The 17154-nt window shown below is 40.8% G+C and overlaps 3 protein-coding genes across 7 annotated transcripts in view; all 3 read left to right on the top strand.

The window, feature by feature from the left end:
- The window catches only part of COQ9 (coenzyme Q9), a 292337-nt gene that overhangs the window by 50991 nt on the left and 224192 nt on the right, over nt 1-17154 (top strand). The window lies entirely within an intron of this gene.
- CX3CL1 (C-X3-C motif chemokine ligand 1) overlaps nt 1-17154 on the top strand; it is a 338913-nt gene that overhangs the window by 167578 nt on the left and 154181 nt on the right. The window lies entirely within an intron of this gene.
- Nucleotides 1-17154, top strand: part of RSPRY1 (ring finger and SPRY domain containing 1) — a 50132-nt gene that overhangs the window by 17057 nt on the left and 15921 nt on the right. For all 5 annotated transcript variants that reach the window (XM_050772925.1, XM_050772921.1, XM_050772924.1 and 2 more), the window contains 8 exons: nt 2095-2147; nt 3258-3370; nt 7731-7857; nt 8647-8705; nt 10887-10953; nt 11682-11813; nt 15209-15324; nt 15747-15890. In XM_050772925.1, the coding sequence (XP_050628882.1) occupies nt 2095-2147; nt 3258-3370; nt 7731-7857; nt 8647-8705; nt 10887-10953; nt 11682-11813; nt 15209-15324; nt 15747-15890 (811 nt within the window). The remainder of the gene's footprint in view (nt 1-2094; nt 2148-3257; nt 3371-7730; nt 7858-8646; nt 8706-10886; nt 10954-11681; nt 11814-15208; nt 15325-15746; nt 15891-17154) is intronic.

Genomic DNA, 17154 nt, shown 5'->3' with positions numbered 1-17154 from the left:
GTTTATAGAAACCTAGTTTCGTTTAGTTCCTCAAAAATTAAGCATAAAACAGAGTGTATCTGTGAATACAAATGAATTTTTAGAGCTGTGTTAAACTTTTCCATAAAATACTGGAGCATTTGTTAGTCTTCTAGAAGAGTAATTTTTTGGCCAGACACAATGCCTCCTACCTCTAATCCCAACACTTTGAGAGGCTGAGGTAGAAAGATAGCTGGAGGCCAGGAGTTCAAGACCAGCCTGGGCAACATTGGGAGACCCCCATCTCTACAAAAAAATTTTAAAATTATCCAGGTACAGTGGCGCGTGCCTGTGGTCCCAGCTACTCAGGACTCTAAGACCAGAGTACCGCTAGAGTCCAGGAGTTTCCAGCTGCAGTGAGCTATGATCACACCACTGCACTCCAGCCTGGGCAATAGAGCAAGACCCTGCCTCAAAAATTAATTTAAAAATTTTTTTAAATCTCTTTTACCAAATTGTAATAGAAGTTTTCCTTCCCAAATCAGGAAGTAAACCACAAGCAATGTTAATTTAAGCTCACTGGAAAAATGAGTGCAGAATAAACTTGGAGAGAGAGAGTTGTTTTGTTTTGTTTTGTTTTGTTTTTAAAGAGACAGGGTCTTACTCTGTCACCCAGGCTAGGGTACAGTGGCATGATCATGACTCACTGCAGCCTCAGCCTCCCAGACTCAAACAATCATCCCACCTCAGCCTCCTAAGTAGCTTGGACTACAGGTATGTGCTATTGCACCTGGCTAATTTTTTTAAAAGTTTTTGTAGAGCCAGGTCTTGCCGTGTTGCCCAGGCTGGTCTCAGATACCCGGACTCAAGCGATCATCCAACTTCAGCCTCCCAAAGTGCTGGGATTGCAGATGTGGGCCCCCACGCTTGGCCCCTTGCAATGTTTTAAAAGACAGTAATGTAGTTATACAAACCTCTTTGTTTTTAACTTCTTTCAACATTGAAATCTATCTTGCTGTATATAAATCTACAACTGCTTCTGACTATTACAGAGTATTCCCTTGTATGCCTGAAAGTATTATATTTTGTTACATTTTCATCTGGTGGTGGTCATTTAGGTTACTGCCAAATTTTTGTTCCTACAAATAGCACTGGAGTGAACAGCACAAATATGCATCAGTTTTTGGACCTGTGTAAAAATTTATCTAGAAGTGTTGGATATATGCATACTTAATTTTATTGTTGCCAGATCATTCTTCAGAAATGTTTGCATCAGTCAATTATATTGTTTAAACAGGCAGCACCTAGTGAGTACCTGAAATTACCATAGTAATTCCCATATCACGAGGTTATTCTCAGGATTAAATGACTTAAGATGATAGTTTTTTAGGCTTTTTTTTTTTTTTTTTTTCCACAGTAAAACAGAGACCCACAATATGTAAACAAATAAGTGGTGAGTTCTTAAGCAGTTAGAATTGTTTAATGGAAAACATTTCATTATTGAAGTTCCCCTGAAGGACTTTTTAAAGATTTCTGGGATCACACCACTGAATTAAGGTGTAGAATGCCACTTTGGATCAATGTCTAGAATGTTAAATAGCTCCTTAAGTTTGGTTTTGTTTTCTTGTAATACCATTTTATGAAGTATAAGCATGTAGTATATCCAGAGGAAAACTTCAAAATGAAGATGTGTATATAGGCCCTTGCTTCCATAAGTCCTCAACCGGGATTATCATCTCTCTTCCTGGCATTTCTCTGAGGTAAGTATGAAGATGATGTTGACCTTCCTGGCTTGTCTCAGTTGGCACTGTGCCTCTGAGTGTAAAGCTGAGAGTAGGCTGTGGTCTCCAGTTTAGTCCTGTGCTTTTACCCCAGGACACATAGTAGTCCTTGTCTGTACCCACCTGCCCATTTTGTCTGTGGGTCATTGTGGACAATGACTGGAAATTAGCACATATGGTATACATTCATCCTTACAGGTCATAGCTCAGGTTGTCTCTTCTATCTCTTTACTTACATTTGTGTTCATTTTTTCTGTCCCTTTTTACCTCCACACCTCCAGTTTGAATTTTTATTTGGAATTGTCATTTATTTCCTCAGGTTTAATGCCTTGAATTTTTTTTTTTTTTTTTTCAGTGATCAGGAACCTCCCTATTCAATGATAACATTACATGAAATGGCAGAAACAGGTATTTTTAGTTTTGTTTTTATTACTTTGTAATGAATATATAATAATGAAGAAAAGTAGCCACCTTTTGTTTTTTGTTTTGTTTTGAGATAAAAGACTCCAAAAAGACAGCATATATAACAATGAAAAAAGCCCTTACTGTATGGAAATTTCCCTGAATAGGTATAATAGGCAATGTGCATAATGGCATTGCCCGGCCTATATTTTTAAAAGAGAAAATTTAAAAATCTTCCAGTATGCCAAAAAGAAAAAAAAAACCAAACCCTAGAATTTTACATTTCCATCTAAATAAGAATTCAGAGAGCATCCTGGGCTCTCACCTTTTTTTTTTTTTTTTTTTTTTTTTTTTTTTTTGGTATTGATGGATCTTTGACCATACTGTTCTGGAATGGAGAGATTACTTATATATATATATATATACTTATATATATATATATATTTTTTTTTTTTTTTTTTTTTTTTGAGACAGAGTCTTACTCTGTTGCCCAGTGCAGTGGCACAATCACAGCTCAACTGCAGCCTCAACCTACCCTGGCCCAGGTGATCACCCCACCTCAGCCTCTCAAGTAGCTAGCACCACAGGCACATGCCACACTACCCAGCAATTGTTCTTTTTTTGTAGAGACAGAATTTCACCATGTTGCCCAGGCTGGTCTTATACTCCTGGGCTCAAGGCATCCTCCTGCCTCAGCCTCCCGAAGTGCTGCATTACACATGTGAGCCACAGCCCCTGGCCAAGGATATTTTTTCTTCCTTAGTTTCCTAAGTATCATTCTGAAAACAAAGCCAACTGCTGAGTATGCTTCATTTTCTCAGTTAACTCCTATGTAGTAAATAAGATGCTTAAAACTATTTTAATGTGAGAACACAAGACCGTAGCTTAACCTTTTTACAAATACAGGTACCCACAAATCACCAGACTCCTGTAACTTAAGATGTTTTTACTCCACCACGATGACTAGCAATTGATGATTATGTCCATGCCAAGTATTAGCTGCTAAAAATCTATAGACCAAAAGTCTTTCTTTTAATGTGAATTGATCTTGTGTGACATATTTTCACATTTTAAAAATAGTGACTCCATCATATAATCTTCTTGATTTGCTCTTAGATGAAGGATGGTTGGATGTTGTCCAGTCTTTAATTAGAGTTATTCCACTGGAAGATCCACTGGGACCAGCTGTTATAACATTGTTATTAGATGAATGTCCATTGCCCACTAAAGTAAGTTAATACTTATCTTTTAGGAAACTATCATTTTTGCTTAAGCCCAGGATAAATGACCACAAAGAACATTTGATGTAATGTGTTTCATCTTTATACATTTGGGGTCTGTTTTATTCAGTATTGATTTTATTATGTAAATTTATTTTGTATTATGAAGAATTATGTCCTCTTTTTTTTTTTTTTCTCTTTGAGATAAGAGTCTCGCTCTGTTGCCCAGGCTGGAGTACAGTGATGTGATCTTGGCTCACTGCAACCTCCACCACCCGGGTCCAAGCGATCCTCCTGCCTCAGCCTCCCAAGTAGCTGGGATTACAGGCGCCCACCACCACACCCGGCTGATTTTTGGATTTTTAGTAGAGATGGGATTTCACCATGCTGGCCAGGCTGGTCTTGAACTCCTGACCTCAAGTGATCCTCCTGCCTCGGCCTCCTCCCAAAGTGCTGGGACTACAGGCATGAGCCACTGCGCCCAGCCCTCTGTCTTTTTTTTGTTGTTTATTTTGAAACAGGGTCTCACTTTGTTACCCAGGCTGGAGTGCAGTAGAGTGATCACAGCTTACTGCAGCTGCAACCTCCCTGGGCTCAGGTGATCCTCCCACCTCAGCCTCCCATGTAGCTGGGACCACAGGTGCATGACCCCATGTCTGGCTAATTTTGTATGTTTTGTGGAGATGGGGTTTCATCATGTTGCCCTGGCCAGTCTTGAACTCCTGTGCTCAAGCAGTCAGCCCACCTCAGCCTCCCAAAGTGCTGGGATTGTAGACGTGAGCCACCGTGCCCTGCCACATTCTCTATCAAGACTTTATTTAATTTCTTTTTTTTCTTCTTTCCCTTCCTCCCTCCCTCCCTCCCTCTCTTCCTTCCCTTTCCTCCTTTCCTCCCTTCCTCCCCTGGCCCCACCTAGGCTGGAGTGCAGTGGTGCAGTCATGGCTCACTGTATCCTCAGCCTCTCAGGTTCAAGTGATCCTCTTGCCTCAGCCTCCCATGTTGCTGGGACTACAGGCGTGCACCACCATACCCGGCTAAATTTTTTTTAATTTTTGTAGAGAAAGGGTCTCACTGTGTTACCCAGGCTGATTTTGAATTCCTGGGCTCAACAGATCCTCCCACCTTGGCTTCTTAAAGTGTTGGGATTATACATGTAAGCCACTGTGCCCAGCCTAGGTTAAAATTTTTTTCAATGTTAAAAATAGAAGCATTTAAGGCCAGGCGCGGTGGCTCACGCCTGTAATCCTAGCACTTGGGGAGGCTAAGGTGGGTGGATCACCTGAGGTCAGGAGTTCGAGTCCAGCCTGGCCAGCATGGTGAAGCCCCATCTCTACTAAAATACCCTGTCTCTACTAGAAATCAGCCAGGAGTGATGGCAGGCACCTGTAATCCCAGTACTCAGGAGGCTGAGACATGAGAATTGTTTGAACCCAGGAGGCAGGGGTTGCAGGGAGCTGAGATCGTGCCACTGCACTCCAGCCTGGGCGACAAAGCAAAACTCTGTCTCAAAAAAAAAAAAAAACAGAAGCAGCAGTTAGGCTGGGTGCAGTGGCTCACACTTGTAATCTCAGCACTTTGGGAGTCCAAGGCAGGCAGATTGTTTGAGTCCAGGAGTTCAAGTCCAGCCTGGCAACCTGGTGAAACCCTGTTTCTACAAAAAAATCCACAAGTTAACAGGGTGTCATGGTGCATGTCTATAGTCCCAGCTGCTCAGGAGGCTGAGGTGGGAGGATCACTTGCACTCAGGAGGTCGAGATTGCAGTGAGACAAGATTACGTCACTGCGCTCTAGCCTGGTTAAAAAAAGAAGTATTTGTATCTGAGGTGGCAATCTTTATTCAGAAGCTAGAAGAGAATGTTGAGTTGCTGAGCTGATTTTCTTATCTTTCTCTTAAGTGATTTCCTCAAAAGTTTTAATAATGTTTTTTATTAGGAGGAAAAACTGGGCTGGATATAGTGGTTCGTGCCTGTGATCCCTGCACTTTGGGAGACCAAGACAGGAGGATCAGTTAAGCTCAGGAGTTTGATGCCAGCCTGAACAAAAAGTGAGACCTTGTCTCTATTTAAAAAAAAGAAGAAAAAAAGCCGGGCATGGTGGCTCATGCCTGTAATCCCAGCACTTTGGGAGGCCAAGGCAGACAGATCACTTGAGGTCAGGAGTTCGAAACCAGCCTGGCCAACATGGTGAAACCTCATCTCTACTAAAAATACAAAAATTAGCCAGCACGATGGCGTGCACCTGTAATCTCAGCTACTTGGGAGGCTGAGGCAGGAGAATCACTTGAACTCGGAAGGTGGAGGTTGCAGTGAGCCAAGATTGTACCACTGCACTCCAGCCTGGGCGACAGAGTGAGACTCCATCTCAAAAAAAAAAAAAGTTAAAACTGCAAGCACTTTTGAATCTTACTCAAATGTATTAATGATTAGTGTAACCCTGGTTATCCCTTACATAGAACAAAAGCATCAAACTTTCGTTGTCTTAGTCCATGTGTTTTAGAGTCTTTTTTTTTTTTTTAATTGGATTCTGGCATCTTTCATTTTTAAGATGGAGTCTTGCTATGTTGCCCAGGCTGGTCTCAAACTCCTGGGCTCAAGCATCCTCCCACCTTGGCCTCCCAAAGTGCTGGGATTGCAGGCATGAGCCACTGTGCGTAGCCTCGATTCTGGCATTTTCATTCATCTGTTTAAGCCCAGTACAGAAAAACATTGTGGACAGAAGGGGAAAGGCTTTAGCATACTGGCCAATGAATTTACCTTTGCCTAGGCTCATAAGAGGTGCCTGTTTCAATTTACCTTCAACTCTGTTGGGTCAGGGTGCAGTGGTTCATGCCTATAATCCCAAACTTTTTGGGGGCTGAAGCAGGAGGATCACTTAAGACCAGGAGTTTAAGACCAGCCTGGGCAACATAATGAGATCCCCATCTCTACAGAAAATTAAAATTATCTGGGCATTGTGACATGTGCATGTAGTCCCCAGCTGCGAGAGAGGCTAAGGTAGGAGGATCACTTGAGCCCAGGAGGTAAAGGCTACAGTGAGCCATGATCATCACTTCATTGCACACCAGCCTGGGCAACAGAGCGAGAGCAAAAAGAAGAAAACTGTTGGGATTTGGTTTTGCTTAGTAAAACTTTTTTTTTTTTTTTTTTGAGACGGAGTCTCGCTCTGTCTCCCAGGCTGAAGTACAGTGGCTGGATCTCAGCTCACTGCAAGCTCCGCCTCCTGGGTTCACGCCATTCTCCTGCCTCAGCCTCCCGAGTAGCTGGGACTACAGGCGCCCACCACCGCGCCCGGCTAATTTTTTGAAGTTTTCAGTAGAGACAGGGTTTCACTGTGTTAACCAGGATGGTCTCCATCTCCTGACCTCGTGATCCGCCTGCCTTGGCCTCCCAAAGTGCTGGGATTACAGGCGTGAGCCACCGTGCCCGGCCGTAAAACTTTTTTTAAAGTAACTTTTTACTTCAACATCACTAGCCTTTAATGTTTCCATAATGGCATTTGAGTGGGTTTAATCTGTTTAGTGATTCAAGAATATGTAGCATATATTTGATACAACTTAAGCATTCTGAATGAAGTGGAATCTAGTAAGTCATGAAAGGAGACTTTCAGGTTGATCAGAAATTTCCCATCAATGATATCATTGGGGTACATTGCATAATTTTTATATGGTCTTTCTGAGTTTATTTAACACCTGGTTGGCCGGGCGCGGTGGCTCAAGCCTGTAATCCCAGCACTTTGGGAGGCCGAGACGGGCGGATCACAAGGTCAGGAGATCGAGACCATCCTGGCTAACACGGTGAAACCCCGTCTCTACTAAAAATACAAGAAAATTAGCCGGGCGAGGTGGCGGGCGCCTGTAGTCCCAGCTACTCGGGAGGCTGAGGCAGGAGAATGGCGTGAACCCAGGGGGGCGGAGCTTGCAGTGAGCCGAGATCGCGCCACTGCACTCCAGCCTGGGGCACAGAGCAAGACTACGTCTCAAAAAAAAAAAAAAAAAAACACCTGGTTATAGCTCCCCCCACCCCCCTGAGGCAGAGCCTTACTCTGTCATCCAGGCTGGAGTGCAGTGGCGTGCTCTCAGCTCACTGCACCCTCCACCTCCCGGGTTCAAGTGATTCTCCTGCTCTGCCTCAGCCTCCTGAGTAGTTGAGATTACAGGCACGTGCCACCACTCCCGGCTAATTTTTGTATTCTTATTAGAGATGGGGTTTCACCATGTTGGCCAGGCTGGTGTCGAACTCTTGATCTCGTGATCCGCCCTCCTCGGCCTCCCAAAGTGCTGGTTATAGCTTTCGTCTCAAAAAAAAAATGAGCCTGGGAAAACAACCTGTGTAGTATATGGGTCAAACCCACTTGTACTTTTTTGTTTTAGGATGCACTCCAGAAATTGACTGAAATTCTCAATTTAAATGGAGAAGTAGCTTGCCAGGACTCAGGCCATCCTGCCAAACACAGGAACACATCTGCAGTCCTAGGCTGCTTGGCTGAGAAACTAGCAGGTAACTTTGGGACACTCCACAGTGGAAGATCTTCAGTTGTTTGACATTAAAGGGAAATTTGTACTGTAGGTCTTTGATCAAACCTGCTATAACAGAAATAAATCTCTTAACAATGATATTGAGAGACATAGACTAACTGGAAGAAAATTACTGAAAGGCTACAGAGGTGAATGCAATTTAATTTAGCTTTGTGGATTTTCACGGGAAATTTTAAAAGAAAAAAGTTGTGTTTATTTGCTTTAAGAATAAGGAGCGGGGAAAAGAAAAAGGGGAAAAGCTAAATTCAGCATAACAAAGATATGTATGTATGTATACAATATATAATTTGCATATATACATACTTTATAAAGTTTAGCTAGATTATGAAGACATACAAGGTAGAGGGAGAGGAAAAGGAGCTTCTGATTGGAGCAGTTCCTGAGAAACAGATATTTAATTTGTTTATGAATATTACCCATTTTAAGAAAGTTAACAGCAAAGTATAGGGGCATAGCTCAGCTACTAACATCACATATTGTGGAAGAAACAATGGATTAGAAATCAGAATATGTGGCTGCTGGTTTGGACTCTCCCATGTGCTCGCCAAGTGCCCTGGAGTTAGTTGCTTCACTCTGTGGGCTCACTTGCTTAACTGTGAGATGGGACTGGTACTATTTTCTACCTCAGAGCAGGATGCTTGAATAAGATAACATGCGTAAAAGAGTTCTACCAAAACAATTTGATTGCTACCAGTGATTTAAAATAATATGGCATTTTAATTTATATCAAGTGTTTGTTGTATTTGTCTAGGTCCTGCAAGTATAGGTTTACTGAGCCCAGGAATACTGGAATATTTGCTACAGTGTCTGGTAAGTGAGACATCAAAACTATTTATTCTCAGTCATCTAGAAGTGAGCATCGTCTAGAACTGTGCATTTTCTCAAATTGCTGGCATAGCCTCTGGCACAGAGAATGGAATCAATTGTAAATTTTATTTGCAGGTGTTTCCCGAATGCTTATTTATTCCCTCCTATGTTTAAAAAAGAGAGTGGGATTGGAATTTATCCCAACCAGCAAAAACAGCTGAGTTGGTCTGGTTTTAAATTTAGTCATAAGATAGCTGCTATGATTGGCTCTTTTGCATGTTCCTAGAGTTTGCCAAATGGTAATAGGGACCTCCACAGTGGAAACAAAATTACATGGTGTTCCAAGCCAGGAGGCCATCAAGTCAAATTCCCAGTGTATATAAATCTCTACTCCTCCCTGCCCTCCCCCTCACTGCTACTGTTCTTAAAACTGTTGTCACTGGAGTATTTAATATATTGTGTGTGAAGCCTGTGGTTTGCTGAGGCTATGCCCTCAGATCTCTCCTAGTTCTGGCCTGTGGTCTTGAATGGTCTATATTTTTAAAAGTTATTTTTGTAAGCCTAGTGAGCATTGGCCTTTTTCAAAACTCTGGTCTGAAAACCCTTATTTGTCAATACACGCTGATACGTGCTTAAAACACTTACCTTATTCTCAATGAGCACTCTGGGGATACAGCATGGCAGTCCTTGATTTCAAGAAGTTTATTGGTTAGTTGAGGAAACAAAACTACTCAGACAAGATAATTAGCCTCCATTTTATCACAGGATGTGATCATGGGATAAAGTACTTCGTCAAGACTAAATGAGGGCCGGGCACAGTGGCTCACGCCTATAATCCCAGCATTTTGGGAGACTGAGGTGGGCAGGTCGCCTGAGGTCAGAAGTTCAAGACCAGCCTGACCAACATGGTGAAACCCGGTCCCTGCTAAAAATACAAAAATTAGCCGGGCACGGTGGCATGTGCGTGTAGTCCCAGGTACAGGAGGCTGAGGCAGGAATTCACTTGAACCAAGAAAGCAGAGATTGCAGTTAGCTGAGATCTCACTGCACTCCAGCCTGGGCGACAGAGCGAGACTCCGTCTCAAAAAAAAGACTAAATGAGAAGGTGAGGGAGGTGGGTGGTATGGGTAATGAGAGCTGGGGTGTCATGAAAGTCAGACTTCCTGATGAAGGTGGACCCTCAGCTGGGTCATGCCATAAGATTAGGATTTTATTGTGCCCAGAGGAGGAAAAATTGGATTTCTTAGCTAAGGGAACATCACAGGCAGAAGCCCAGAGACAGAGAAGTGTCTGATGAGAGAAGACAGTGTTCAGAGATAGGACACAGACTGAGTAGCCAGCTAGAAAGGGTTCAGGGCCTGAAAAGCCAGGCAGAGGGATTTAGATGGATATGAGAAGAAATAGAATGCTGAATAGGCTTTCCAGCAGCAGGGATGGTGGTTATGTGAGCTTTCCAGAACTTAGGTGGGTACCAGGGAAGTCAGTGGGAATCATCTGATATTCTGGAGCTCCTCTGGTGGCTCCCAATGCAGCAGTAGGGAAAGCATGGCTATGAGAAGGTGTCATGTTCAACAGATAGACCTTTCCTTAAAGGGGAACTCATGTGACATGAACTTAAATGTAACTAAAAGAGTTCACTTGTTGCTTTCTCCTGTCTACCATCAGCATTTGTACAATTCCTTTCAGGAAACAGCTTAAAAACTAAGCCATTAATTGTTAATTTAATTATTTCTAATTTTGGAACTTGGTAGTGATAAGTGGTTCTTTTTAGGGTTCTAAGTAAAAGATCATTTTTAGTTTATAATTCAAGGTTTCTGTTTGGCTTGCATAAATGAATGTGAGAATCAATGTTTTATTTAACAAAACCCTAATATAAGTTTTACGAAGTAAAATAACATAGCGTATTTAACAGGATACTTTTGAAATTTCCAAATCTATAAGTTAACCTAGTGACTTTAAGAAAAAATTACAAGATTAAGAGAGCCTGTCCGGTTCATTACTGTTACTGTCATTACTAACATTAGCCAAACGGATAATTGAGGACTTGAATGAATGGAACTTTTCTGACCACTCAAAAAAACATCTAGCACATACTGGGCAAGGAAATGAAACTGATAACTTGCCACCTCTGCAGGGGAATGATTTTTTTTTTTTTTTTTTTTTTTTTCTTTTGTTGTTTTTCAGAAGTTACAGTCCCACCCCACAGTCATGCTTTTTGCACTTATCGCACTGGAAAAGTTTGCACAGACAAGTAGGTATAGTGACTTCTTGCACTAATGATCTTCTGTATTGGTTGTTAAAAATTTTATTTTTCTTAGTTACTGGATGAGCCTACACTTTGAACCCCATCAGATGGGCATTACATTCTGTTTTCGTCTGGATAGACACGTTAAAGCCAATGAAGTATAACAGGGACAAAGGCAAGGATTTTCTCACCTAAGAATCGAAACTTGGTAACCATGATTACTCACTTTTTATAGCCAAAAATTTAGTAATGCGATTGCTACTTTCTAGAAAGAAGTGTGGTGGCTCATGCCCATAATCCCAGCACTTTGGGAGGCCAGGGCCAGAGGATCGCTTCAGGCCAGGAGTTCGAGACCAGGGTGGGCAACATAGCAAGACTCAATCTCTACAAAAAATTTTAAAAAATCAGCCAGGCATGGTGGCATGCACCTATGTTCCTAGCTACTTGGGATGCTGAGGCTGGGGGATCACTTGAGCCCAGTAGTTCAAGGTTACAGTGAGCCGTGGTTGTGCCACTGTACTCCAGCCTAGGCAACAGAGCGAGACCCTGTGACTAAAAAAAAAGGAAAAGAAAATAGTCAAAGCCCTTTGGCTATGTTATCCCTAGAAAGTTTAATTGAAGTCTAATCTAGTCTCCAGTTCTTTAATTGCCTCTTCCCCTTAGCAATACTAATTTGCTGAGCAAATCATTCTACTCTTTCATTGTTAATTCAAGGATTATGTCTTTCCAAACAGGTGAAAATAAATTGACTATTTCTGAATCCAGTATTAGTGACCGGCTTGTCACATTGGAGTCCTGGGCTAATGATCCTGATTATCTGAAACGTCAAGTTGGTTTCTGTGCCCAGTGGAGCTTAGACAATCTCTGTAAGTGAGAGTTGTCCTTTATTAAAATGTCTGTTTCCATTTCCAGACTCATTTCTTTCATAGGCTCACTGGTCTTCCTTTTGCAGTGGTAAGTATGAGTCCTTATAAGGACCTCTACTGGCAGGTTGGATATATTCTAGCAGAAAAGTATCCTAGAGACCCTTTAGACAAGAATTGTATAGTATGCTTCTAATTCCAGCATTTTCTTGTTCAAAAACCTTTACTGGCACCCAGTTTCCTACTGCATCAAAGCCCTTAATTATATGGCACTGTCTAACCAGCTCTTTCCAACACAAATCATCTCACTGTCCTACAAACAGGTCCTGATGATTCCTACATCTGGACCTATTCCCCTCACTTGGAATTCCCTCTTTACTCCTCTCCCTTTCCCAACTTTGCTCTTCAAAACCCAAGTCATGTCTTACCTACATCATGAGAACTGTTCCTGATTTTTCTCTTTTCCTTCTCCAAGGGCTGCTGGAACAAAAACTACTATAGGTTGAGTTTCTCTTATAGTTTGAATTTCTCTTATCTGAAATGCTTGGGACTGAAAGTATTTCAGATTTCACATTTTTTCAGATTTCGGAGTATTGGCAGATACCCGGTTAAGCATCCCTAATCAAAAAATCTGAAATCCTCCATCGAGCATTTCCTTTGAGCCTCGTGTCTGCACTCAAAAAGTACTGGATTTTGGAGCATTTTGGATTTTCAGATTAAGAGTGATCAACCTGTATACTTCTGTACCCTCACTCCCCCATCCATAGTTAGTACTGTGCTAAAGCACAACTGACATGTAAATCCACCCCCACTGTTACCCCAATATTGTGGGGAGGAGCTTCCTGCACAGCCTGTGAAGTGCCAGTTAAAGAATAATTCTGAAAGAGTGCAATTTGGATTTTGTTCATGCAAAATGATTCTCTAGGGAATGGAAGCATAAATCTAGCAGTGCTGCCTTTCCTAGCATTTGTTTGATTGATCTTCAAATGGCAATGCTGCAGCAGAGCTCTGGCTATGTCTCCCCACCTATTCTGCCATTTACGAGCACCTCTGCTTCTTAACTAGGATAGCACTACCTTATTTATTTGTTTGTTTATTTTTAACGTATGAAAAATCAGTGTGTTTTACCTTCCAGGAGGATTATTTTTAATGGACATATAGTAATACATATTTTTGAAGCATATGAGATATTTTGATACAGTCATACAATGAGTAATTACCACGTCAGAGTAAATGGGATATCTGTCCCCTCAAGCATTTATCATTTATTTGTGTTACAAACATTCCAATTATACTCTTTTGGTTTTTTAAAATTTCTTTGTTTTACACTTTTATTTTCTTTTAGTTATTTTTAAATGTACTATAAATTATTGTTGACTGTAGTCACCCTGTTATGCTGTCAAATACTAGGCGTTCTTCATTCTGTCTAGCTATATTCCCATTAACCAACCCCATTTCTCCCCCACCCCGCCTACCCTTCCCAGCCTCTGGTAATCATCCTTCTATTTTCTCTTTTCATGAGTTCAGTTGTTTTAATTTTTAGCTCCCACAAAAATTAGTGAGAACGTGCAAAGTTTGTCTTTTTGTGCCTGACTTATTTCACTTAACATCATGTCCGACAGTTCCATCCATGTTATTGTAAATGACAGGATCTCATTCTGTTTTTGTGGCTGAACAGTACACTATTATGTGTATGCACCACATTTTCTTTATTCATTTGTCTCTCTGTGGACACTTAGGTTGATTGCAAATCTTGGCTATTGTGAGTGCTGCAATAAACATGAGATTGCAGATATTTCTTTGATATACTCATTTCCTTTCTTTTTGCTATATATCTAGCAGCAGAATTGCTGGATCATATGGTAGCTCTGTTTTTAGTTTTTTGAGGAACCTCCATACTGTTCTCCATAGTGGCCGTACTAATTTACATTCCTATCACCAGTGTACAAGGGTTACCTTTTCTCCACATCCTCACCAGCATTCACTGTTGCCTGTTTTTTTGGATAAATACTGTTTTTACTGGGGTGAGATTATAGCTCATTGTAGTTTTGATTTGGATTTCTCTGATGATCAGTAATGTTGAGTACCTTTTCATATATCTGTTTGCCATTTGTATGTGTTCTTTTGATAAATGTCTATTCAGTTGTTCTGCCCACCTTTTAATCAGATTATTGGATGTTTTCCTGTTGAGTTGTATGACCTTCTTATATATTGTGGTTATTAATCCTTTGTCAAATGGATAGTTTGCAAATAGTTTCTCCCATTCTGTGGGATGTCTCTTTACTTCGTTGATCATTTCCTTTGCTGTAAGAAACTTTTTAGCTTAATATGATCCCATTTGTCCATTTTTGCTTTGGTGCCTGTGCTTTTGGGGTATTCAAGAAATCTTTGCCCAGATCAGTGTCCTGGAGAGTTTCCCCAATGTTTTATTTTAGTAGTTTCATAGTTTGAGGTCTTAGATTTAAGTCTTTAATCCATTTTGATTTGATTTTTATAGACGATGAGAGATAGGGGTCTAGTTTTATTCTTTTGTTTATGGATATGTGGTTTTTCTAGCACCATTTATTGAAGACACTGTCCTTTCTCCCAGTGTATGTTCTTGGCACCTTTGTTGAAAATGAGTTCACTGTAGATGTATGGATTTATTTCTGGATTCTCTGTTCTGTTCCATTGGTCCATGTGTCTGTTTTTATGCCAGTACCATGCAGTTTGGGTTCCTGCAACTCTGTAGTATAATTTGAAGTCAAGTAATGGGATTCCTCCAGTTTTGTTTTTTTGCTCAGGGCCAGGTTTTTTGCTATTCTGGGTCTATTGTTGTTAGGATAAATTTTAGGATTATTTTTTCTATTTCTGTGAAGAATGTCATTGGTATTTTGATAGGGATTGCATGGAATCTGTAGATTGCTTTAAGTAGTGTAGACGTTTTAACAATATTGAGTCTTCCAATCCATGAACATGGTATATCTTTGTGTGCTCTTCAATTTCTTGCATTAGTGTTTTATAGTTTTCATTGTAGAGATCTTTCACTTCTTTGATTAAGTTTATTCCTAGGTATCTTATTTTATTTATAGGTTTTGTAAGTACAATTACTTTCTTGATTTCTTCTTCAGATTGTTTGCTATTGGCATATAGAAATGCTATTGATTTTTGTATGTTGATTTTATATCCTGCAACTTTACTGAATTTGCTTTTTAGTTCTAATAGCTTATTGGCAGATTTTTTTAGGTTTTCCTAAATATAAGATCATATTATCCACAAACACAGATAATTTGACTTCTTCCTTTCCATTTTGGATGCCCTTTATTTCTTTCTCTTGTCTGATTGCTGTAGCTGGCACTAGCTTCTTCTTTTCCCCACAGCTACCTGCCTTAGAAACATGAACACTCTTTCTTTTGCAGTTTTAAAAGAAGGTAGACAGCTGACCTATGAGAAAGTGAACTTGAGTAGCATTAGGGCCATGCTGAATAGCAATGATGTCAGCGAATACCTGAAGATCTCACCTCATGGCTTAGAGGTAGGTAATGCTTCTACAGTTAGACCCTTTGGGGGATGAGAGGGTAATTACTTTAATCGTTGCATAGCCAGTTGTCTTAGGGCTGGTGCTTCCCTCTCTCCCTGTATTTTGGAAATGTTGCTGACTTCATGGGGAAGTCTTGATGAAAGATCTGCTTATGAACAGAAGGTACCATAAGGCACTAAATGTGTCAGGATTAAAGAACTGTTTGAAGAATGGCTGCAAACAATTCTTTGATTCTGTATGTTGCCAAATGCCTTATATAGTTTGATTTTGTACTTTTTGTCACTGAGGATGGATGGAGGAAACAGTCCACCAGAAGCTTTAATAAGGAAAAATACACTCAGCCTTCCCAGTAGTCAGTTATCTTTGGTGGTCTTAAGGCCCTCATGGTTGATTGTCACATTTTTTGGTTTTGCCAGGCTCGCTGTGATGCCTCCTCTTTTGAAAGTGTGCGTTGCACCTTTTGTGTGGATGCTGGGGTATGGTACTATGAAGTAACAGTGGTCACTTCTGGTGTCATGCAAATTGGCTGGGCCACTCGAGACAGCAAATTCCTCAATCATGTAAGTACCCTAGAGAACTGTGAAAATGGGGGCAGTGGCAGTTTGCTTTTTCCCCCTAGTTGGTGGGTGGAAAATACTTAGACATACTTATTTTTCAAATAGATTTGCTCAATAATCTTTTCTTGGGCAGAGCCACACGGTACCAGATCCCTAACAACGATCTACTAAACTGATAGAAAAATAGGAAAACACAAGTGAAATTGCCCCTCAGCCTTTTCTTTTTCTTGAATCTTAAGTTCACGCTAATTTTTCACCTAGAGGCTAGATGTGTCCTTTGTCTTTGTAGGCTCTGCTTCTGCCCCAGCCACATATTTGGCTCATTTCTTATATAGGAAGTAGTGCTGATTATTACCTTGAGTTTAAGCTCTAAGAGCTTTGTAGGGATTCTCTTCCTTTCAAGAAATAGAGTGTTGGCTTGACTTCTTTCACTTGACTTTTACCTAGTAATTAGTTGGCACATTTTTCTCAATATTTAGTTATTTATCTTTTGTTATAGAAAGCTGTAATATAAAGGGGAAAATTAAATCCTAGCGTAAGTAGCATTGAAGGTGTTGGAGTTCCTCCCTTTCCTACAGATGTATGATTTCTTGCCACTTTATACCCTTCTAACACCCAGGCCAATTGGCTTTCTTCTGTTGATCAAATTATAAGCTGTTTGGAATTAATCCAGTTTTGATCAGGAATATTTTGTTTTCATATGATTTCTACCGTTTGAGGTGGGAGAAGCCCCTTGAATTATTTTGTTAATCTAAATAATAGTCCCCCATCCAATATGTAAGATCCTGGAATGGGTTTTAGAAGTGATCCAACAAAATCAAATTAAACTTGCCGGCCATAAGCATGGTGAAGTTTTCTGGTTTTTTGCTTTGCTTTTAGAGACAGGTCTCACTGTGTTGCTTAGGCTGGCCTCGAACTCCTGGGCTCAAGCCATCCTCTTACCTCAGCCTCCCGAATAGCTGGGACTACAGGAACATCCCATGGTGAGCTACTTATAAGCATAGTTTTTAAAGGCCTTTTTCAGCAAGGCTGTATTTCACCCTGGAATTGTTGATGGTGTATTATTAAAACTCCTAGGCTGGAGAGAGACAAATTGGAGGAAAAGGGCCAGTGGAGAGGTCAAGTCTGGACTCTTGTCTGGGGTGGAGAACTAGACCCCAGTCTGCCAATCATCTGATTCCCACAATAGCTTTTACTGTTAGAATTTCTATTTCACAGATGAGAAAACTGAGACAGAGTAGGAAGAAACTCATACCAGATTTCAGTG

The sequence above is a fragment of the Macaca thibetana genome, chromosome 20, assembly GCF_024542745.1.
Source record: "Macaca thibetana thibetana isolate TM-01 chromosome 20, ASM2454274v1, whole genome shotgun sequence".
NCBI lineage: Eukaryota > Metazoa > Chordata > Mammalia > Primates > Cercopithecidae > Macaca > Macaca thibetana.
Note: the sequence above shows the minus strand (reverse complement) of the source record. Positions and strands in the feature narration are given on the sequence as shown.